The following is a 24,780-nucleotide window of genomic DNA, read 5'->3' as shown; positions in this document are numbered from 1 at the left end:
TCATTGTAATAAAACTCTAGACAGAAATGAGAATGGACTATTATTACTAACACAAGAACATGTATCATTACTGTCGAGCAAAAGAAGCCAGATAAGGAAGAATGCACATTATATGACTCTATATAAAGTTCAAAAAGAATAAAGCAAAAATAATGAATGGTGATAGAGGTTAGGATAGTGGTTACCCCTGGGAGAAAGAGGGACAGTGACTTGCAAGTAAGGAGGTGGGCTTCTGAAATAGTTGCTGTTAACATTTTCTTTTACTTTCTTTTTTTGTTGAGAGGGAGTCTCACTCTGTCACCCAGGCTGGAGTGCAGTGGCCCGATCTTGGTTCGCTGCAACATTTGCCTCCCAGGTTCAAAGGGTTCTCCTGCCTCAGCCTCCCAAGAGGCTGGGATTAACAGGTGCACACCACCATGCCCAGCTAATTTTTGTTTTTTGAGACGGAGTCCCGCTCTGTCGCCTGGCTGGAGTGCAGTGGCGTGATCTCAGCTCACTGCAACCTCCCCCTCCTGGGTTCAAGCAATTCTCCCGCCTCAGTCTCCCAAGTAGCTGGAACTACAGGTGCACGCCACCACACCCAGCTAATCTTTGTATTTTTAGTAGAGACAGGGTTTCACGTGTTGGCCTGGCTGGTCTCCAACTCCTGACCTCAAGTGATCTGCCTGCCTTGGCCTCCCAAAGCGCTGGGATTACAGGCGTAAACCACTGTGCCCAGCCTTCTTTTTCTTGAGACAGGGTCTTGCTCTGTAGCCCAAACTGGAGAGCAGTGACATGATCACGGCTCACTGCATCCTCACAACTCCTGGGCTCAAGTGATCTTCCAACCTCAGCCTCCTGAGTAGCTGGGACTACAGGCATGCACCACCATGCCCTAATGTTTTATTTCTTGATCTACATAATAGCTACACAGATATGATCACTTTGTGAAAATTCACTGAGTTGTACATTTATGATTTATGCATTTTGTCTGTTTAATAAAAAGTTTATGGCCGGGCGTGATGGCTCACACCTGTAATCCTTTTTGAAAGACAGTCTTTTTTCTGTTACTTTTCTCTTTACATAAACCTTTTTTTTTTTTTAAGAGTTTCGTTCAAACAGTGTGGTACTGGTACCAAAACAAATATATAGGTCAATGGAAAAGAACAGAGGCCTCAGAAACAACACCACACATCTACAACCATCTGATCTTTGACAAAACTGACAAAAACAAGAAACGGGGAAAGGATTCCCTATTTAATAAATGGTGCTGGGAAAACCGGCTAGCAATATGTAGAAAGCTGAAACTGGATCCCTTCCTTATACCTTACACAAAAACTAATTCAAGACGAATTAAAGACTTAAATGTTAGACCTAAAACCATAAAAACCCTAGAAGAAAACCTAGGCAATACCATTCAGGACATAGGTATAGGCAAGGACTTCATGACTAAAACACCAAAAAAAAGGCAACAAAAGCCAAAGTTGACAAATGGGATCTAATTAAACTAAAGAGCTTCTGCAGAGCAAAAGAAACTACCATCAGAGTGAACAGGCAACCTACAGAACGGGAGAAAATTTCTGCAATCTACCCATCTGACAAAGGGCTAATATATCCAGAATCTGTTACAAAGAACTTAAACAAATTTATAAGAAAAAAAACAAACAACCCCATCAAAATGTGGGCGAAGGATGTGAACAGACACTTTTCAAAAGAAGACATTTATGCAGCCAACAGACACATGAAAAAATGCTCATCATCATTGGTCATTAGAGAAATGCAAATCAAAACCACAATGAGATATCATCTCACACCAGTTAGAACAGAGATCATTAAAAAGTCAGGAAATGACAGATGCTGGAGAGGATGTGGAGAAATAGAAATGCTTTTACACTGTTGGTGGGACTGTAAAGTAGTTCAACCTTGTGGAAGACAGTGTGGCGATTCCTCAAGGATCTAGAACTAGAAATACCATTTGACCCAGTGATTCCATTACTGGGTATATACCCAAAGGATTATATATCATGCAACTATAAAGACATATGCACATGTATGTTTATTGCAGCACTATTCACAATAGCAAAGACTTGGAACCAACCCAAATGCCCATCAATGATAGACTAGATTAAGAAAATGTGGCCGGGCATGGTGGCTCACACCTGTAATCCCAGCACTTTGGGAGGTCGAGGCAGGCGGATCACGAGATCAACAGATCAAGACCATCCTGGCTAACACGTGAAACCCCGTCTCTACTAAAAATACAAAAAGAATTAGCTGGGCATGGTGGCGGGCACCTGTAGTCTGTGCTACAGGAGAATGGTATGAACCCGGGAGGTGGAGCTTACAGTGAGCTGAGATCACCCCATTGCACTCCAGCCTGGGCAGCAGAGCGAGACTCTGCCTTAAAAAAAAAAGAAAGAAAGAAAAAGAAAATGTGGCACATATACACCAAGGAATATTATGCAGCCATAAAAAAGGATGAGTTCATGTCCTTTGCAGGGACATGGATGCAGCTGGAAACCATCATTCTGAGCAAACTATCACAAGGACACAAAACCAAACACTGCATGTTCTCACTCACAGGTGGGAGCTGAACAATGAGAACACCTGGACACAGGGCAGGGAACATCACACCCCAAGGCCTGTCGTGGGCTGGGGGGCAGGGGGCAGGACAGCATTAGGAGAAATACCTAATGTAAATGATAAGTTAATAGGTACAGCAAACCAACATGGCACATGTATACCTATGTAACAAACCTACACATTGTGCACATGTACCCTAGAACTTATATTAAAAAAAAAAAAAGAGTTAAAGAGTTTTACTCTATCACCCAGGCTGGACTGCAGTGGTGCAATCTCAGATCACTGCAAGCTCCGCCTCCCAGGTTCAAGGGATTCTCTTGCCCTAACCTCCCAAGTAGCTGGGTTACAGACACCCACCACCATGCTGAGCTAATTTTTGTATTTTTGGTAGAGACGAGGTTTGACCCTATTGGGCCAGGCTGGTCTCAAACTCCCAACCTCAAATGATCCACCCACCTCAGCCTCCCAAAGGGCTGGGATTACAGGCATGAGCCACTGCCTCCGAGCCAGGGCCTTTTTAAATATGGAAAATTTTAGACATCTGTTACTGACAGATTATTTCCCCAAAGGTTTTCTTTTAAAAACATCATTATTTAGGGTAAGTTTAATAAAACCTGAAGCCTTGGCTGGGCACGGTGGCTCAAGCCTGTAATCCCAGCACTTTGGGAGGCCGAGACGGGCGGATCATGAGGTCAGGGGATCGAGACCATCCTGGCTAACACGGTGAAACTCCGTCTCTATTAAAAATACAAAAAATTAGCCGGGCGAGGTGGCCGGCGCCTGTGGTCCCAGCTACTCCGGAGGCTGAGGCAGGAGAATGGCGTGAACCCGGGAGGCGGAGGTTGCAGTGAGCTGAGATCCGGCCACTGCACTCCAGCCTGGGCGACAGAGCAAGACTCCGTCTCAAAAAAAAACAAAAACAAAAACAAAAACAAAAAAACTAGCCGGGCGAGGTGGCGGGCACCTGTAGTCCCAGCTACTCAGGAGGCTGAGGCAGGAGAATGGCATGAACCCAGGAGGCGGAGCTTGCAGTGAGCTGAGATCCGGCCACTGCACTCCAGCCTGGGTGACAGAGCAAGACTCCGTCTCACAAAAATAAATAAATAAATAAATAAATAAATAAATAAATAAATAAATAAATAAATAAAACCTGAAGCCTTGTTTTCCCCCTTAATCTTGGGATCTCAATCAGTCTGTCGTGTTCTTTTTATTTTTTGAGAGGGAGTCTCATTCTGTCGCCTAGGCTGGAGTGCAGTGGTGCAATCATGACTCACTGCAACTTGCACCTCCAGAGTTCAAGTGATTCTCCTACCTCAGCCTCCCAAATGGTTAGGACTACAGGTGCACACCACCACGCTCAGCTAATTTTTGTAATTTTAGTAAATAAGGGATTTCAGCATGTTGGCCAGGCTGGTCTCGAACTCCTGACATCAGGTGATCTGCCCACCTCAGCCTCCCAAAGTCCTGGGATTACAGGTGTGAGCCACCGCACTCAGCCAAGTCTGACACATTCTAATATTTAACTACAACTGTGAAGAGGCTTCACATGTAAATGACTGATCTGGCAAATGAATAAATGTACAAAGAGATCCTTTCTTTAAAACAAGTAAGTTTGGCCGGGCGCGGTGGCTCACACCTGTAATCCCAGAACTTTGGGAGGCCGAGGTGGGTGGATCATGAGGTCAGGAGATTGAGACCACCCTGGCTAACACGGTGAAACGCCGTCTCTACTAAAAATACAAAAAAATTAGCCGAGCATGGTGGCGGGCACCTGTAGTGCCAGCTACTCAGGAGGCTGAGGCAGGAGAATGGCGTGAACCCCAGAGGCAGAGCTTACAGTGAGCCGAGATCATGCCACTGCACTCCAGCCTGGGCGACAGAGTGAGACTCCATCTCAAAACAAATAAATTAATAAATTTTCTTTTAAAAAGTAAGTTTGTGCTCCACATACGGCCAAACTCTCATACAATAAATTAACTCTTCAGCAGCCTCCAAGCTAAAAAGCTGAAGTCAAACCAATTAAGTTAAGCCCTAATGGGATCCCAATTTCCCACTTCTGATAGCAGAAGTTTAAATAAACCCCTCTTGTCTTATAAATGCAGCCATAAAAAAGAAAACGATCACGTCCGTTGCAGCAGGGACATGGATGGAGCTGGAGGCCATTATCCTCAGCAAACTAACATGGGAAAAGAAAAGCAAGTACTGCATGTTTTCACTTACAAGTGGGAGCTAAATGATGAGAACACATAGACACATAAGAGGGGAACAAAACACACCGGAGCGGAGCCTATGGGAAGGTGGAGAGTGGGAGGAGGGAGAGGATCAGGAAAAATAACTAACAGGAACTAGGCTAATACCTGGGTGAGGAAATAATCTGTACAACAAACCCCCACGACACAAGTTTACCTATGTAACAAATCTGCACATGCTAAAAAAAAAAAAAAATTCCAAGTATAAAAACAAAGGCAGGCAGGGTGCAGTGGCTCACGCCTGTAGTCCCAGCACTTTGGGAGGCCAAGGTGGGTAGATCACTTGAGTCCAGGAGTTTGACACCAGCCTGAGCAACATGGTGAAATTCCGTCTCTACCAAAAACACAAAAATTAGCCAGGTGTGGTGGCACATGCCTGTACTCGGGAGGCTGACGCAGGAGAATCGCTTGAACCTAGGAGGCGGAGGTTGCAGTGGCTGAGATTGCGCCACTGCACTCCAGCCTGGGCGACGGAGTAAGAGGCTATCAAACAAACAAAAACAACACAAAGGCAAAGGGACCTGGCCCCTGTCTCCTTCCTACTCTCATCTCCTGCTACTCTTTACCCAGCACTTCACACTTCAATAATACATAACTACTTTTAGTCTCCCTCACACTCATAAACCTGACCCAACCTCAACTTCACCCATCTCCTACCCATTCTTCACCTGGGTCACACTTTGCTGGTAGGAGTACAAAAGCTGATATACCTCTCCAGAGGGTATTCTGGCAACATCTACCAAAATTACACAAATATGCAAAGCCCTTAATCACAGCAATTCTACTTCTAGGAATTTATTCCACAGATCTATGAAAAGACAATTTCTACAAGGTTATGCAGCATTGCTTGCAATAGCAAAGGATTGAAAGGTAAATGTCCATCAGCAAAAGGAGGAAAAGTATGGTGCATTCATACAATGAAATACAATGCAAAATGAGGAAGTTCTCTACATACTGACATTATATGGCCTACAGGAATGTATCGAAAGGGTCCAGAAAAAAATGGTAATGGTAGTTGCTTCCAGGAAGGGGAAAAGACTGGCTGGCGCAGAGGTGAGAGAAACTTCAATAAATATTATTTGTTCATTTCAAATGTTAAATTAGGTAAATACACAGCCAGTCCAAAAATTATTTTTTTAAGTTGTTAGGAAAAACAGATTGGCTCAAAACAGGTATCATTTTCTCTAAGAAGCCTTTTTTGAAACACAGCCACACATGCATACTTACACATAGGTCAGATGCCCATCCCTGGTGGGATGTTACTTGCCATTAACGCTGTTTAGCATTTGGTACTGAAGCTATCAATCTATCTCCCTTACTGGACTACATAGTCCTCCAGGACCTTAGAATTAGAACTCTCTTTACGTCCCCCAGGATCTGATACAAGGAATTCAATAAATGTTTGTCAAAGTAAATATTTGAAATCAAAAATATCCTAGGAAATCAATAAATTTTAGTCACGGTGCCGGGCGCGGTGGCTCAAGCCTGTAATCCCAGCACTTTGGGAGGCCAAGACGGGCGGATCACGAGCTCAGGAGATCGAGACCATCCTGGCTAACACGGTGAAACCCCATCTCTACTAAAAAATACAAAAAAAAAAAAACTAGCCGGGCGAGGCGGCGGGCGCCTATAGTCCCAGCTACTCGGGAGGCTGAGGCAGGAGAATGGCGTAAACCTGGATGGCGGAGCTTGCAGTGAGCTGAGATCCGGCCACTGCACTCCAGCCTGGGCAACTGAGCGAGACTCTGTCTCAAAAAAATAAAATAAAATCAAAAATTTTAGTCACCGTAATGAGAATTCATTATAGCCTACCTTCTAGTATAATCAGCTGTTTGTCCTTCTAATAGAATACAAATATCAGGCCCTTAAATAAATGAAATATTGAATTTAACTAACAGGGTATAACACCAAGAAACTCAACTGGCAAGTAAGCTAAAATAATCCACAAAAAAGGGACATTCACATAATCAGAAATTGATTTTAGTATTCCAAATGGCTACTTACTAGTTAACAGTTTTTATGGACATTCTCCCCATTGACCACATCATTCATTCCTCAGAGTCCAACATCCACAAAATTAGCATGAACTATTTAGAGACCTACAGAAAACTCACAGCTAGCCAAGCATTGCTGTCCACAGCTGCAGCTAAGTGCTCAGTGGCTCTGAGGCATGGATGGCATCCCATCTCCTTCCTCAGAAATTCCCTGCCTCCATTGATTGAATCAGAATCCTTGTTTCACTATTTCCCAACAGAACTCTCACAATGGCATCCATTACAAGAGGAAAAGATGGTTAATCACTATCTAAACTTAAAACATCTGTTTAAAAGTTTTATTATAAGAGCTATCAACAAGCTGTTAGGGCACAGAAGGAAAACTGGAAAATCATTGAGGACAGGGACTGAATCTTATACATTAGCAGGCCTATGGCACTTAGTGCAATCCCTGCATCTAACAGCTCCACAACACAGTTGTTAATGAATGGTTTCACTTAGTGTAGAAAGGGGATTTTTATTTTATCTGCATTGTTTAATTTTTTTCAATGTGTTCATGTATCACTCACATAAAATAAAGTAAATATGAAAAAAGAAGGGCCCTGGCCAGGTGCAGCGGCTCACGCCTGTAATCCCAGCACTTTGAGAGGCCGCGGTGGGTGGATCACCTGAGGTCAGGAGTTTGAGACCAGCCTGGCCAACATGGTGAAACCCAGTCTCAACTAAAAAATACAAAAATTAGCCGGGTGTGGTGGCATGCATCTGTAATCCCAGCAACGCGGGAGGCTGAGGTAGGAGAATCGCTTGAACCCGGGAGGCAGAGGATGCAGTGAGCCGAGATCGCGCCGTTGCACTCCAGTCTGGGCGACAGCGAGACTGTCTCAAAAAAAAAAAAAAAAAAGAAAAGAAAAGAAAAAAGAGGGGTCCTGTGTCTCTGTGTGTACTGCAGTACCACTGGTCATTTTGCTATTCAGCTCTTGTATTAAATTGTTTCTCTTCTTTTTTGTATTAATTTATATTATTATTACTATTATTATTATCTTGTAGAGACAGGGTCTATGTTGGCCCAGCATGGTCTCAAACTCCTGGACTCAGGCAATTTTCCCACCTTGGCCTCTCCAAATGCTGGGATTACAGGCTTGAGCCACCACAGCCCCTTCTATTTCTTTCTTTCCTTTCCTTTTTTTTTTTTTATTGAGACAGTCTCACTTTGTCCCCTAGGTTGGAGTGCAGTGGTGTGATTTCAGCTCACCACAACCTCCACCTTCTGGGTTCAAGCAATTCTCCTGCCTTAGCCTCCCTAGTAGCTAGGATTACAGGCATATGCCACCAGTCTGGCTAATTTCCTTTTTTTTTCTCTCTTTTTGAGACGGAGTCTCACTCTGACACCCAGGCTGGAGTGCAGTGGCGCATCTCAGCTCACTGCAAGCTCCGCTTCCCAGGTTCACACCATTCTCCTGCCTCAGCCTCCCGAGTAGCTGGGACTACAGGCACCTGCCACCACGCCCAGCTAATTTTTTGTAGTTTTAGTAGAGACGGGATTTCACCATTTTAGCCATAATGGTCTCGATCTCCTGACCTCGTGATCCGCCGGCCTCGGCCTCCCAAAGTGCTGGGATTACAGGCGTGAGCCACTGCGCCCGGCCAGTCTGGCTAAATTTCATAGTGATAGTAGAGACGGGATTTCCCCATGCTGGCCAGGCTGGTCTTGAACTCCTGATCTCAAGTGATCCATGTGCCTCAGCCTCCCGAAGTGTTGGGATTACAAACCTAAGCCACCACACCCGACCTCTTCCATTTCTTTTTTTTTTTTTTTTGAGACGGAGTTTCGCTTTTGTTGCCCAGACTAGAGTGCAATGGCGCAATCTTTGCTCACTCTAACCTCCATCTCCCAGGTTCAAACAATTCTCCTGCCTCAGTCTCCCGAGTAGCTGGGATTACAGGCATGCACCACCACACCTGGCTAGTTTTTTATTTTTAGGAGAGATGGGGTTTCTCCATGTTGAGGCTAGTCTCGAACTCCTGACCTCAGGTGATTTGCCCACCTCGGCCTCCCAAAGTGCTGGGATTACAGGCGTGAGCCATGGTGCCCGGCCAACCCCTTCTATTTCTATTCAACCATTTTTTAATGCAAACTTGTTCCCATAAACAACTATGGAAACCACTACAAATGGAGAGTACTATAAAATTAATCGTGAGGTAACATACACTGTTCAAAACATCCTTTAACAGTCCCTCAACTGATTCTCACCTTTTCAAGTAGACAGGTGAGGGATGGCTATCCCATTTCACAAAAGATGGAATTAACTCAAAATCCAAATATGAACTGTTGAAGACTGCACTGCTTATGAATTGGAGATAAAAGAAATGATTGGAATGACACCCATATCTTCCTCTATTACACCTCTACTTAGAGACAGAATGTCCCCTCACAGCTCCAAATCCAAAAAGCCATACTCTCACATTCTAGCCGTGTGACAGACAGTAAATCACCTGATTACTGGAACCAATCTCCTCATACAAGTTAAGAGGATGAAGACACTACTAGATACCTTACTTAATTGCTATAAAAATTAGATATGTGGGCCGGGCGTGGTGGCTTACGCCTGTAATCCCAGCACTTTGGGAGGCCGAGGTGGGTGGATCACGAGGTCAGGAGATCGAGACCATCCTGGCTAACACGGTGAAACCCCGTCTCTACTAAAAATACAAAAATTAGCTGGGTGTGGTGGCATGCGCCTGTAGTCCCAGCTACCCGGGAGGCTGAGGCATGAGAATGGCGTGAACCCAGGAGGCGGAGCTTGCAGCGAGCTGAGATCGCGCCACCGCACTCTAGCCTGGGCCACTGAGCAAGACTCCATCTCAAAAAAAAAAAAATTAGATATGTGAAAATTGTTCTGATACACTAACAGTAGTTACTATTATTTCTGCAAATGATGTATAAATAAGAACTGCACGAACCCCAACAGAGTATAAATAGCAAGGGACCCTACATTCTTCTAAAGCAAGTAACAGAGAGTATTCCTTTCATTGCAGAAATGAGATGACCAAAATTGATTTCGCCTAGATACAATGCTTCCTTAATAATTAATTCTAAAACAAAACAAAACAAAACAAAAATAACCAACAAGCAAGTGAAACTGTCATACATTACTGGTGGAAATGCAAAATGGTACGGTATAGCCATTTTGGAAAACACTTTGGCAGTTTCTAAAAAAGTTAAGTAAGGCCGGGCGCGGTGGCTCAAGCCTGTAATCCCAGCACTTTGGGAGGCCGAGACGGGCGGATCACGAGGTCAGGAGATCGAGACCATCCTGGCTAACACGGTGAAACCCCGTCTCTACTAAAAAATACAAAAAACTAGCCGGGCAAGATGGCGGGTGCCTGTAGTCCCAGCTACTCGGGAGGCTGAGGCAGGAGAATGGCGTGAACCCGGGAGGCGGAGCTTGCAGTGAGCTGAGATCTGGCCACTGCACTCCAGCCTGGGCTACAGAGTGAGACTCCGCCTCAAAAAAAAAAAAAAAAAAAAATACAAAAAATACAAAAAACACTAGCCGGGCGAGGTGGCGGGCGCCTGTCGTCCCGGCTACTCGGGAGGGTGAGGCAGCAGAATGGCGTAAACCCGGGAGGCGGAGCTTGCAGTGAGCTGAGATCCGGCCACTGCGCCCCAGCCTGGGCGACAGAGCAAGACTCCGTCTCAAAAAAAATAAATAAATAAAATTAAAAAAAAATTTTTTTAAAGTGAAGTATAGGTCAGGCGTGGTGGCTCACACCTTTAATCCCAGCACTTTTGGAGGCCAGGGTGGGTGGATCACCTGAGGTCAGGAGTTCGAGACCAGGCTGACCAATATGGTGAAACCCCATCTCTACTAAAAATACAAAAATTAGCCACAGGTGGTGGTGCACACCTGTAATCCCAGCTACTCAGTAGGCTGAGGCAGGAGAATTTGCTCAGGAGGCAGAGGTTGCCGTGAGCCACGCCACTGCATTCCAGCCTAAGTGACAGAGCAAGACTCCATCTTAAAAAAAAAAAAAAAAGTTAAATATGAAATTACCATAGAACCCAGCAATCCCATGCCTATTTATCCAAGAGAGATAAAAACATATGTCCACAGGCCGGGCGCGGTGGCTCAAGCCTGTAATCCCAGCACTTTGGGAGGCCGAGACGGGTGGATCACAAGGTCAGGAGATCGAGACCATCCTGGCTAACACGGTGAAACCCCGTCTCTACTAAAAAATACAAAAAAACTAGCCGGGCGAGGTGGTGGGCGCCTGTAGTCCCAGCTACTCGGGAGGCTGAGGCCGGAGAATGGCGTAAACCCGGGAGGCTGAGCTTGCAGTGAGCTGAGATCCGGCCACTGCACTCCAGCCCGGGCGACAGAGCCAGACTCTGTCTCACAGAAAAAAAAAAAAAAACATATGTCCACATGCAGAACTGTATATGAATATTTAAAGCTTTATTCATAATCATCAGAATGGGAAAAAATTCAAATGTCCATCAGCTGGTGAACATAACATAATGTTACTCAACAATAAAAAGGAATAACCTGTAGATACATGACACAATGTGGATGAATCTCAAAAGCATTATGGTAAGTGAAACACATCAGACACAAAGGTTACATACTGTATGATTCTATGTATATGACATTACAGAAAAGAAAAAGTAGAGAAACAAGTAAACAAAAGCCCCCAAAAAACTATGAGTGACAAAATCCAGTATAAACTAGTAGCTTCCAAGGGCTAGGTGAGAAGAAAGAGGTGTGAGAAAACTTATGGGAAGAATGAAAGTTACCTCTATCTGGATTGACTGATGATTACAACTGCATACTAATAATATAAAACTAATAGAACTATGCCCTGAGAAAGAGCAAGTTTTTTTCTCTACCCAGTGACAAAAAAAAAAAAAAAAAAAAAAAAAAAAGGTAAATTTGATTGTATATAAATTACACTCAGGCATGCACAGTGGCATATGCCTGAATCCCAGTACTTTGCAAGATCGAGGCAGGAGGTTCACTTGGGCCAGGAGTTCGAGACCAGTCTGGGCAACATAGTAAGACCCTGTCACAAACAAAAAATTTAAAAAGAATTTCAAGTTATTCTGAGACTCTGCCAAGACAGAAGCATCAAGAAAAAGAGATAAATAAATCATACAAAATGAGTATTTTTCACTGTATCTAGTTTTATACAATAAATTTTTTCCTAAAAATACATACAAAATGGCCAGATGCGGTGGCTCACGCCTGTAATCCCAGCAGTTTGGGAGGGCAAGGAGGGTGGATCACGAGGTCAGGAGTTCAAAACCAGCCTGGCCAATATGGCGAAACCCCGTCTCTACTAAAAACACAAAAATTAGCCAGACGTGGTGGTATGTACCTAAAGTCCCAGCTATTCGGGAGGCTGAGGCAGGAGAATCGCTTAAACCCAGGAGGTGGATGTTGCAGTGAGCCGAGATCAAGCCACTGCACTCCAGCCTGGGTGACAGAGCAAGACTCTGTCACAAAAAAAAAAGGGAAAAAAAAGAGAAAAGGTTACAAATGACTTTCTCCCTAAATGAACTTTGTGGTATTGGACCAGAATTAAAGGTATTAGTATGAACTCATGGTTTCTATTATAGTTACAATAGAAATAAATTTGCCACGCGGGGGGCTCACACCTGTAATCCCAGCACTTTGGGAGGCCAAGGTGGGTGGATCACGAGGTCAGGAGTTCGAGACCAGCCTGGTCAACATGATGAAACCCTGTCTCTAACAAAAATACAAAAATTAGCTGCGCCTGGTGGCGGGCGCCTGTAATACCAGCTAGTCAGGAGACTGAGGCAGCAGAATCGCTTGAACTCGAGAGGCGGAGGTTGCAGTGAGCCGAGATTGCGCCACTGTACTCCAGCCTGGGCAACAGGGTGAGACTATGTCTCAAAAAAAAAAAAAAAAGAAGTAAATTTAGATATATATATTTTGATATGTGTCTAATAGTACGTGTGTGTATGTATTTCCTAGCTCTGTCCATTAAGAGGTTCTAAAAAACAATACTCCAGGCCGGGCGTGGTGGCTCAAGCCTGTAATCCCAGCACTTTGGGAGGCTGGCTTTGGGAGGCGGATCACAAGGTCAGGAGATCGAGACCATCCTGGCTAACACGGTGAAACCCCATCTCTACTAAAAAAAAAAAAAAAAAACTAGCCGGGCGAGGTGGCGGGTGCCTGTAGTCCCAGCTACTCGGGAGGCTGAGGCAGGAGAATGGCGTAAACCCAGGAGGTGGAGCTTGCAGTGAGCTGAGATCAGGCTGCCGCACTCCAGCCCGGGCGACAGAGCGAGACTGTCTCAAAAAAAAAAAAAAAAAAAAAATACTCCAATAGCAATGAGCACACACAGCACCCAAATTTTGATTTCCAAATAATTTTCTCCACTGAAAGGAATTAGGAGAGAAACAATTTGGAGAAATGGCCGATTCCAAGAAGAGGGTAAGAAGAGCAGAAGCTAAGCCTACAACACTTTTGTGTGTCAAAAAAAGCAGTTAAGGCCGGGCGCGGTGGCTCAAGCCTGTAATCCCAGCACTTTGGGAGGCCGAGACGGGCGGATCACGAGGTCAGGAGATCGAGACCATCCTGGCTAACACGGTGAAACCCCGTCTCTACTAAAAATACAAAAACTAGCTGGGCGAGGTGGCGGGCGCCTGTAGTCTCAGCTACTCGGGAGGCTGAGGCAGGAGAATGGCGTAAACCCGGGAGGCGGAGCTTGCAGTGAGCTGAGATCCCGCCACTACACTCCAGTCCCAGCGACAGAGCAAGACTCCGCCTCAAAAAAAAAAAAAAAACAAAAAAAAAAAAATGTGGAAACGTGTCAAAATGACACAAAAGCCAGCTTGAAGGGGATCTCACTGGCCAAATCTGAACAATGTGAACACAACAAATAATGACAGTAACAGATTATTAAAATAAGAATCCATAAATCCATATTAATATATATAAAGATAAGAAAATGTTCTGCAGAAGAATATTAACTAATAAGCAAGGAAGGATTGATAGAAACAACAACAAAAATTAACTGACACGTGTCTATAATCCCAGCTACTGCCCCATAAGGTGGCTCCCGCCTGTGATCCCAGTACTTGCCTGTGATCCCAGTACTTTCGGAGCTTGAGGTGGGAGAATAACTTGAGCCCAGGAGTTTGAGATCAGCCTGGGCAACAAAGTGAGACCCATCTCTACAAAATAAAAAATTAAATAAAATTTTATAATTAGGTCAGGCACAGTGGCTCATGCCTATAATCCCAGCACTTTGTGAGGCTGACACAGGCGAATCACCTGAGGTTAGGAGTTCCAGACCAGCCTGGCCAACATGGTGAAACCCCATCTCTACCAAAAATACTAAAAATTAGCCGGGTGTGGTGGTACATGCCTGTAATCCGAGCTACTGGGGAGGCTGCAGCAGTAGAATCACTTGAACCTGAGAGGCAGAGGTTGCAGTGAACTGCGATCATGCCACTGCACTCAAGCCTGGGTGACAAAGTGAAACTCCGTCTCAAAAAAAAACCAAACAGGCCGGGCGTGGTGGCTCACGCCTATAATCCCAGCACTTTGGGAGGCTAAGGCGGGCAGATCACGAGGTCAGATCAAGATCGTCCTGGCTAACATGGTGAAACCCCATCTTCACTAAAAATACAAAAAATTAGCCGGGTGCGGTAGCACGCTCCTGTAGTCCCAGCTACTTGGGAGGCTGAGGCAAGAGAATCACTTTAATCTGGGAGGTGGAGGTTGCAGTGAGCCAAGATAGTGCCATTGCACTACAGCCTGGGCGACAGAGCGAGACTCCGTCTCAAAAAAAAAAAACAAAAACAAAAACCAAACAAACAAACAAAACTTTATGTTTAGTAGAGCATGGTGGCACGTACCTCTGGTCCCATCTACTTGGGAGGCTGAGGCAGGAGGATACTTGAATATGTTTGTTTTTCTAAAGCACCTTGTAGTATTATATTTATAGATGTCATATATTTAAGGGCTGGCCGGCCGCAGTGGCTCACGCCTGTAATTCAAGCACTTTGGGAAGCTGAGGCAGGCATATCACAAGGTCAGGAAATCAAGACCATCCTGGCCAACATAGTGAAACCTGTCTCTACTAAAAATACAAAAATTAGCTGGGTGTGGTGGCACGTGTCTGTAATCCCAGGTACTGAGGAGGCTGCAGGAGGAGAATCACTTAAACCAGGGAGTCGGAGGTTGTAGTGAGCCGAGATCACACCACTGCACTCCAGCCTGGTGACAGAGTGAGACTCCGTCTCAAAAAAAATAAAAAATAAAAAGAAGGGCTAAGAATATAGCTTCAATTACTTAGCCAGACCAACTTAACAAGGGAAAATTAATGGGGAGCTTAATTTAAGCAATTGGCTGGGGAATACAGGAGCTAAAACCATCACCTCTCCCGGCACTTTTCCCTCACCACTCTGAATTTCCCTCATCTCAGCTACTTCTACCTTTAGTCCCAGACATAAAGTTAGTTTAGCTCTAGGGATATAAGGCCAAAATGAATAAATCTGTGTTGTTTAAATGTCTGTTCTCATGTGGCTTTGAAAAATTAAAAGCAGGCATGACCTCTGCATGGAGATGGCTAAATTAACAAAGAAATAAGGGAAACATTTGTAAAAGAGGAAAAGGTCAAAGTAGTGTATCAAGGGAGCTGTGCTATGCCTGATATTAACATTTCACTGGAGCTGCTACAGAGGTCAGATTACATATTTGTCACCATCAGCTAATTTGATTGAAAGGTCTAGCCAACTCCAAAGCTATAAATTCAGAGAGAAGGATACCAAGCTCTGGGTTATTCTGAATTTGTATTTCGATTTCTGCATTTAATTACAACACAAAATAGAAGGGTAAAATCAAACCTTAAAGAGTCACATTGCAAAGTAAAGCTTCATTGCATAGTCTATACTATATTTGATGATCCATATTTGACAGCTCCTCATGGAGCCATGCAAAATTAGCATGGACATTTCTTGGGCTTTTGATGTTCACTGCCATCATCTGCTTCACTGCTAAGATCAGGAAACATATGGGATGAATTGTTAAAGACTGCTGAGAGTTTCTGTTGCCTTTTTTAATTCATCTCTAAGGCCAACTTAGGATACCCCTGAACAAGGTCTCGTATAGCTGTCTTTAAATCATATCCCACTTATTCAGACTTTCTTTGAGACAGAGTCTTGCTCTGTCGCCCAGGCTGGAGTGTAGTGGCACAATCTTGGCTCACTACAACCTCTGCCTCCCAGGTTCAAGTGATTCTCCCACCTCAGCCTCCCAAGTAGCTGGGATTACAGGCATGTGTCACCATGGCTGGCTAATTTTGTATTTTTATTAGAGACAGGGTTTCTCCATGTTGGTCAGGCTGGTCTCCAGCTCCCAACCTCAACTGATCCGCCATCCTCAGCCTCCCAAAGTGCTTGAATTATAGATATGAGCCATCGCACCCAACCTGGACTTTTTAAAAATAAGAGTTGTGGCCGGGCGCGGTGGCTCAAGCCTGTAATCCCAGCACTTTGGGAGGCCGAGACGGGCGGATCACGAGGTCAGGAGATCGAGACCATCCTGGCTAACACGGTGAAACCCCGTCTCTACTAAAAAATACAAAAAACTAGCCGGGCGAGGTGGCGGGCGCCTGTAGTCCAGCTACTCGGGAGGCTGAGGCGGGAGAATGGCGTAAACCCAGGAGGCGGAGCTTGCAGTGAGCTGAGATCCGGCCACTGCACTCCAGCCCGGGCAACAGAGCGAGACTCCGTCTCAAAAAAAAAATAAAATAAAATAAAATAAAATAAGAGTTGTTAGGGAAAGAAAGTTGAAGAAAGATTATGGGAAATATCTTCAGCAAGCTCTGGGCTCCTCTAGAACACATGTCTAAAAACCCCTAGTCTAGCAAAAAGAAGTCATGCGATAGAGGGTTAAAAAAGAAAGTGGGTTTTTAGCTGGGTGTGGTGGCTCACGCCTGTAATCCCAGCCCTTTTAGAGGCAGAGGCAGGTAGATCACAAGGTCAGGAGTTCAAGACCAGCCTGGCCAAGATGGTGAAACCCCATCTTTACTAAAAATGCAAAAATTAGCCAGGCATGGTGGCAGGCACCTGTAGTCCCAGTTGCTCGGGAGGCTGAGGCAGAAAACTGCTCGAATCCGGGAGGTGAAGGTTTCAGTGAGCCGATATCACACCACTGCACTCAGCCTGGGCAACAGAGACTGTCTCAAAAAAAAAAAAAAAATGGGTTTTTGGACACTCAATGTATAATGAATGAACTTGACACCAAGATTAAACTAGTTAGGAAGAGTGAATCTACTACTTATTAACTGTATGATCTTGGACAATTAAATTATCTCTTATTTATTTTTTATTTATTTTTTCTGAGATGGAGTCTCGCTCTGTCTCCCAGGATTTATCACTAAAACAGAGATACTCTCTTCTTTTTTTTTTTTTTTTTTTGAGACGGAGTCTCGCTCTGTCACCCAGGCTGGAGTGCTGTGGCCGGATCTCAGCTCACTGCAAGCTCCGCCTCCCGGGTTCACACCATTCTCCTGCCTCAGCCTCCCGGGTAGCTGGATAGCTGGGACTACAGGCGCCGCCACCTCGCCCGGCTAGTTTTTTGTAGAGACGGGGTTTCACCATGTTAGCCAGGGTGGTCTCGATCTCCTGACCTCGTGATCCGCCCGTCTCGGCCTCCCAAAGTGCTGGGATTACAGGCTTGAGCCACCGCGCCCGGCCCAGAGATACTCTCTTCTAAGTTTGATCTATAATTAAATGAGATGATTGATATACATAAAAAATGCCCAGCAGAAAATCCAGCTAAGACTTTTTCCTAAAATAATTCAATTATACTTAAAGTCATACTAGGCTGACATATCTGCTTATTGACTCATTTCAAAAGTTCAAGTTATGGTACCCCAGTCCCTAAAATTTCAGATAGCCTCAAGGCCCTCAAGGGGCCAGGGACAGAAACCAGAGACAGAAGCAAAAAGCTACTTAACCAGCCTTAATAAAATCCAGAAACAGGGTCTGTCACATGTACAAACACTAGTTCACGTCGCACATGTAAACTATTAGTACAGCATTATGAGACCCCTTTCTTGGTAATCTTACCAAAGCGTAAACAATAACTAGACTGATTCTTCCTCATTAGCCTCCAAGCTTTCAGGAATTTGAAGTAAATCTTTACAAAAGAATGGTCACTTTCTATGAGATTCAAAACAATACACTAAAACTAAGGAACGAGAACAAAACTGGCAGGTGAGAAACCTTACTTCCCCACCTCTTCCTCCTATTTTCATTACCCTGGAAGAGGTGTGAACTTAGTGAATTAACTCACCTTGATCTCAATGCTGCACTCATTCATTAAGCACTATCATTTAAACCATTCTTCCTGCCTAAAAGTCTAGACTCACATAATCTATACAACATTTAACACTTGAGAACAAGCTTAAAGTCAATCTCTCTGCTTATTATTATTATTTTTTTTCTAGACGGAATTTCACTCTTTTGCTCAGGCTGGAATGAAGTGGCGTGATCTCAGCTCACTGTAACCTTCTGCCCCCTGGGTTTAAGCGATTCGCCTGCCTCAGCCTCCTGAGTAGTTGGGATGATAGGCACCCGCCACCACACCTGACTAGTTTTTGTATTTTTAGGAGACGAGGTTTTGCCATGTTGGCCAGGCTGGCCTCGAACTCCTGACCTGAGGTGATCCACCCGCCTCAGGCTCCCAAAGTGCTGAGGTTACAGGTGTGCGCCACTGCGCCTGGCCATCATTATTTTTTATTATTTTGAGACAGAGTCTCTCTCTGTCACCCAGGCTGGAGTGCAGTGGCGCTATCACTGCAGCTTCCACTACTTGGGCTCAAGTGATCCTCCCACCTCAGCCTTCCAAGTAACTGGGACTACAGCTGAGTGCCACCACCATCACTGCCGACCTCTCTGCTGTCTGAATCTGTATATAAGAAAACTAGGCTGGGGTAGGCGCGGTGGCTCACGCCTGTACTCCCAGCTGGAGTGCAATGGCGCAAAATCTGCTCACCGTAACCTCCGCCTCCCAGGTTCAACCAATTCTCCTGCCTCAGCCTCTTGAGTAGCTGGGACTACAGGCATGAGCCACTATGCCCCGCTAATTTTGTATTTTTAGTAGAGACGTGGTTTCTCCATTTTGGTCAGGCTGGTCTCAAACTACCGACCTCAGGTGATCTGCCCGACTCGGCCTCCCAAAGTGCTGGGATTACAGGCATGAGCCAGGGCACCCGGCAGAGAGGACCACATTTAGAGGAGAAGTGACCTTCAATCAAGGGACAGAGTCAGCTAAGATCAACACCCACAAGATGGGGGCAGGAAAATAAATGTCATAACCTCAAAGGGGAAGGAAGCTCATTGATATAGTCCATGTAGGTAAGTCAGCTTCCCAGGGCACAGGATAGGGTGAGAAAGGATGTAAAGTAGACCTAGAAGAGCAAACGAAATGTACCTACTCGATGTCAGATAAGTCTTTCTGGTGCACTTTCCAATCTCTTCTGTAATCCTAATGGATAAGTGCCAGATAAGGAAAGGGATACTCAACACGATCATTCTCACCCCTTTTGAATAGTAATGCACAGGTCCTATCTACTACAAAACATTTGTAACCGAGTTTTTCACTAGTAAATATGGTCATTTACCATTCCACTTGTAACTGTTTAGACTTTCTTGAAGGTCCAATGATTATACACCTTTCTCGACACTAACGAACTTCCCACTTACCTTGCTGGTAAAATAAAATTACAAAAATGCAAACATTGTCATAACACTCAAGGAGTTTATAATTCAGAAGCTTATATTCTTAGATAACTAAGAAGGCAGAATGAGGTACATGCCACAGAGAGAAAGGAAAGGCCTGTGGTACTGTGAAAAGTTCTGGAACAGGCTTCTTTGCCATCTGGCCCCTGCCAGGAACAACTCCAGCCAGAATTCACTATTAACAAGGTATACAAGTTTCAATCAGGTTCCCTGTAGGTCCAGATCTGATGAACTACTCAACAAGCCAACTACCTTCAGCCAGTAGAGTTCACCCTTCCTCCTCCCGGGAAAAGCCTCCCTTCTCCTTTAAAGCCTGGTTCAAATGTCACCCCCTTAGCTGGACCTTACCTGGACTCTCAAGGAACAATTAGTTATGCCTCCCCTGCCTTCCCAAAAGCCTCCTTATGCTTAAAGCACTTAAAGCATTTTATCATTACCTGTTGACTTGTGCAGGGCCCTCCTAGACTGAGACCTTAAGTCAGATGGTATACCCTCAGCCTCTAACAACCACCAGAACAGAATGTGTCAAGTACAGTTTTAAGTAATTTACATATATTAACATATATTAAGCATCATAATAAACCTGCAAATGGGGTAGAAATTTTATCTCCATTTTTCAGATGAGGAAAATGACGTGCACAAGAAGGTTAAGTAATGAGCCTAAAGTCTCAAAACTTGTTAGGATTGGTCCCCAGGATTTTAACCTCAACACAACTCCAGAATTAGATTTCAAAAGTTCAGAATTTCAATTTTAACCATTACATTTTATTTTATTTTTTTTGAGACAGAGTCTTGCTGCGTTGCTCAGGCTGGAGTGCAGTGGCGTGACATCGGTGCACTGCAACCTCCGCAGTTTCTTTCAAGCAATTCTCCTGCCTCAGCCTCCCAAGTAGCTGGGACTACAGGAACACGCCACCACGCCTGGCTAATTTTTTTGTATTTCTAGTAGAGATGGGGTTTCACAATGTTGGCCAGCCTGGTCTTGAACTCCTGACCTCGTGATCCGCCTACCTCAGCCTCCCAAAGTGCTGGGATTACAGGCATGAGTCACCATGGCTGGGTTTTTTTTTTTTTTTTTTTTTTTTGAGATGGAGTTTTGCTCTTGTTGCCCAGGCTGGTGTGCAATGGTGGGATCTCAGCTCACTGCCACCTCTGCCTCCTGGCTTCAAGCAATTCTCCTGCCTCAGCCTCCTGAGTAGCTGGTACTACAGGCCCCCGCCACCACAGCCAGCTTTTTATATTTTTAGTAGAGATGGGGTTTCACCATGTTGACCAGGCTGGTCTCAAACTCCTAACCTCAGACGATCTGCCCACCTCGGCCTTCCAAATGCTGGGATTACAGGCGTGAGCCACCGTGCCTAGCCATTACATTTTACTTCTACCGAATAAGCTAGATTTTCATCAGAGCAATAAACCTAATGGATTGAAAAGGTACTACTACAAGATCAATGATCTCCACCCCAAGAGGTATTGTTAAATTTCACCAATAGGTGTGGAAAGACAATATTGGAACTGCTACTTCCATTTAGTTCAGCTCATCCTTCTGTAAAATGTCTATTTTTGTATGTTATAAAACATACCTAGGACGGGCGTGGTGGCTCACACCTGTAGTCCCAGCTACTTGGGAGGCTGAGACAGAATAGCTTGAACCCAGAAGGCGGAGGTTGCAGTGAGCTGAGATCACGTCCCTGCACTCCAGTCTGGGTGACAGAGCAAGATTCCGTCTCAAAAAAAAAAAAATGTCCTTTCATTTTACAGAGACACTGCACCTTTGCAGGCCTAGAAGTGTAATCACTATCTGCCTCTTTAGTTGGAAATTTCATGAGGAATGGATCAAACCATCAAAAGCAGTAACTGTAAGCTGGGTGTATCTACTTTTTCTATCTTCAATCCAACATTTCATGGGTGCAAAAACAAAAAAAAAAGGCTTAAAGCCTCCCTTGGGGCCGGGCGCGGTGGCTCAAGCTTGTAATCCCAGCACTTTGGGAGGCCCAGACGGGCGGATCACGAGGTCAGGAGATCGAGACCATCCTGGTTAACACGGTGAAACCCCGTCTCTACTAAAAATACAAAAACTAGCCGGGCGAGGTGGCGGGCGCCTGTAGTCCCAGCTACTCCGGAGGCTGAGGTAGGAGAATGGCATAAACCCGGGAGGCAGAGCTTGCAGTGAGCTGAGATCCGGCCACTGCACTCCAGTCCGGGCGACAGAGTGAGACTCCGCCTCAAAAACAAAAAAAAAAAAAAAAAAAGCCTCCCTTTCACATGTTTAAGAACATCAGCTCTGAGACTAGTACTCAGAGTATCTTCTGTTACTCAGTTTCATCCTCTGCAAAATGGGCATCCTTAAATAATGTCTTACTTAGGATGTCACTAAGATTAAACAATAAAAAAACATGCAAAACATGTTTATCTGTTTCCTCATTTACTATGTCTTTCCCCTCTCCTAACTAAACTCAAAACCCCAGTTTGGTCTATCTTGTTTATTGTTGTATTCCCAGGGCCTGGAATGGTATTTTTAAACTTACTATAATAGATGATTTAATAAATATTAAGTGAATAGAAAGCAAAATGGTGCTCAAAAAAATGTTGGCTATTATAATTACAGTAATGACAAACAATTAAAATTTTATTGTTCTTATTCAGAGAAGCCACCCTTCCCCCAAAGATCTCACACATCAAGGAACACTAGATAAATGCTGGAATGGCTAAATGGAAGTAAGAATAACAATTAGATCATGGAGCAGGACTAACAGACAACAAAATAAAATCTTAAATACACTGCTAGAGCCTAATTTCGGACTTCTCCGAGTGCGGTGCACACTAGATCAGATTAATAAAAGATTATTACAATAATGACAGTTTTCACAATTGTGTGTGCGCCAGGGTCGGTGTCAAGCGTTTTACTGGCTTCACCAAACCCAAGAACCCTGGGGGAGGTAGGGAACCCGCTCCACACTCCCATTTTGCAGATGGGGGAACTGAGGCACCGGGAGAGAGAGCCAAGGTCACTACCTGCAAATGGGGAAGCCTGGATGTAAAGCCAGGCAGCCAACCCCTGAGCCTGCGCTCAAACAGGCCCTCTGAGGGGCCATTCTCCTCTCCTCCAACCCTCACCATCGGGTGGGTGTAGTATTTCCCTCAAGAGCCGGACTTCGTGGCCCCAACGCCGGGAAAAGAAAATGATTCTGGTCTGCCCGCAAGTCCCATGAACGCCGGCCCGGCCTAGGCTCCGAGGCCGAGGGCCCCAGTTTCCCTCACACCGTGAACCCCGAGCTCTTCGGGCGGCGCAGGAAGCGACCGGGTGGCCTCAGGAGCCCGGGAAGGCCCGCCCCGCTGCATGACCTTGGATCCGCCGCCCCGCTTCAGGCCTCAGTTTCCACTCCCGGCCTCGCGCCCGAGGCACTCGGAATCACCGCGCTTGTGGAGCCGCAGGCCCTCACACGCCCCCCTCGGCCGCCCGCATTCACGCCCCACTTACGCTGGAAGGCGGCCGCTCCAGGGACGCCTACCATCGCCGAGCGCCGCCACCGCGCGCCGCCCGCCTCGACCCGCGACACGGGTCCCTCGCAGGCGCCGCCCGCCTCGACCCGCGGACGGGGTCTCTCGCAGGCGTCGCCGCGAGATCTGCAGCGCCGAGCTAACCAGGCACTACCACCGCCGCTGTCGCCGCCGCCGCCGTTAGGCCGCGCGCCGCCCCGCCCCCGACTGGCCCCGCCCCACCCGCCGGGCACGCCCCCGCCGCGCGCTCTCGCCGCCAGGCCAACGCACGCGGAAGCCCGGCCCTAAGACCAGCTCCCATTAAGCCCCGCCCCCTAGCCTGGCCCGCCCCTTCCGCGGGAACCGACCGCCGAATCCCGACGCATCCTGCTTCTCAGACCTGCCCCCTCGGCATCACGCGCGCCCGTCACGCGTACGGCCCACTTTCTAGCTCCAGGCTTCCCGGTGTGGCCGGGGCAGCGGCCCAGGCTCGGGGGCGGAGTCCTAGGGGGAGGGATTACAATGAGTGGCAACGTCTCACCTGAGTCCTCCAGGTACAGGCCTGATGGCTTTTGCGCACGCTTTTGAGCGAGCCAAAGTGTTTTTGGCCTAAAGTGTTCTAAGTGCCTAAAATGTCATCATCATAATATTAATAACTGTTGGCCGGGCGCGGTGGCCCACGCCTGTTATCCTAGCATTTTGGGAGGCTAAGAAAGGATAATCACTTGAGCTCGGGAATTTGAGAATAGCGTCTCTATTAAAATAAATAAATAGGCCGGGCGCGGTGGCTCAAGCCTGTAATCCCAGCACTTTGGGAGGCCGAGACGGGGGGATCACGAGGTCAGGAGATCGAGACCATCCTGGCTAACACGGTGAAACCCCGTCTCTACTAAAAAATACAAAAAACTAGCCGGGCGAGGTGGCGGGCGCCTGTAGTCCCAGCTACTCCGGAGGCTGAGGCAGGAGAATGGCGTGAACCCGGGAGGCGGAGCTTGCAGTGAGCTGAGATCCGGCCACTGCACTCCAGCCCGGGCGACAGAGCAAGACTCCGTCTCAAAATAAATAAATAAATAAACAAACAAACAAATAAATAAATAAATAAATAAGCCGGGAAAATAAATAAATAAATAAATAAATAAATAAATAAATAAGCCGGGGTGGCTCAGGCCTATAATCCTAACACTTTGGGAGGCCGAGGAGGGTGGATTACCTGAGGTCAGAACTTCGAGACTAGCCTGGCCAAACGCTGTCTCTACTAAAAATACAAAAATTAGGGCCGGGTGCAGTGGCTCAAGCCTGTAATTTTAGCACTTTGGGAGGCCGAGACGGGAGGATCACGAGGTTAGGAGTTTGAAGACCAGTCTGGCCGATAAGGTGAAAACCCGTCTCTACTAAAAAAAAAAAAAAATATATATATATATATATATATTAGCTGGGCGTGGTGGTGCGTGCCTTTAGTCCCAGCTACTCCGGAGGCTGAGGCAGGAGAATCGCTTGAACCGGGAGACAGAGGTTGTGGTAAGTCGAGATCATGCCACTACACTCCAGCCTAGCAAAAGAGCGAGACTCTGTCTCAAAAATAAATTATTATTATTATTTTTCAAACAGTTTAAAAAAACACGAGGTTCTTATGCAAAGTAGAATAAACACATATCAATGATTTTACTTACTAGTTAAGAAGGGAACCAATGAGATGAAAAGACTGGTTCAAAGGAGA

General features: G+C 45.7%; 1 protein-coding gene across 2 annotated transcripts in view; it reads right to left on the bottom strand.

Annotated features, from left to right (window-relative positions):
• Nucleotides 1-23,277, bottom strand: part of CBFA2T2 (CBFA2/RUNX1 partner transcriptional co-repressor 2) — a 170,935-nt gene extending 147,658 nt beyond the window's left edge. For both annotated transcript variants that reach the window (XM_023220437.1, XM_023220438.1), the window contains exon 1: nucleotides 23,065-23,277. In XM_023220437.1, coding sequence (XP_023076205.1) covers nucleotides 23,065-23,098 — 34 coding nt within the window. In that variant the 5' untranslated portion in view covers nucleotides 23,099-23,277. The remainder of the gene's footprint in view (nucleotides 1-23,064) is intronic.
• Between the last annotated feature and the right edge of the window lie 1,503 nt (nucleotides 23,278-24,780).

Source organism: Piliocolobus tephrosceles, chromosome 20 (genome assembly GCF_002776525.5).
Source record: "Piliocolobus tephrosceles isolate RC106 chromosome 20, ASM277652v3, whole genome shotgun sequence".
NCBI classification, from domain to species: Eukaryota; Metazoa; Chordata; class Mammalia; order Primates; family Cercopithecidae; genus Piliocolobus; species Piliocolobus tephrosceles.
This window is presented reverse-complemented; position numbering and strand designations above follow the sequence as displayed.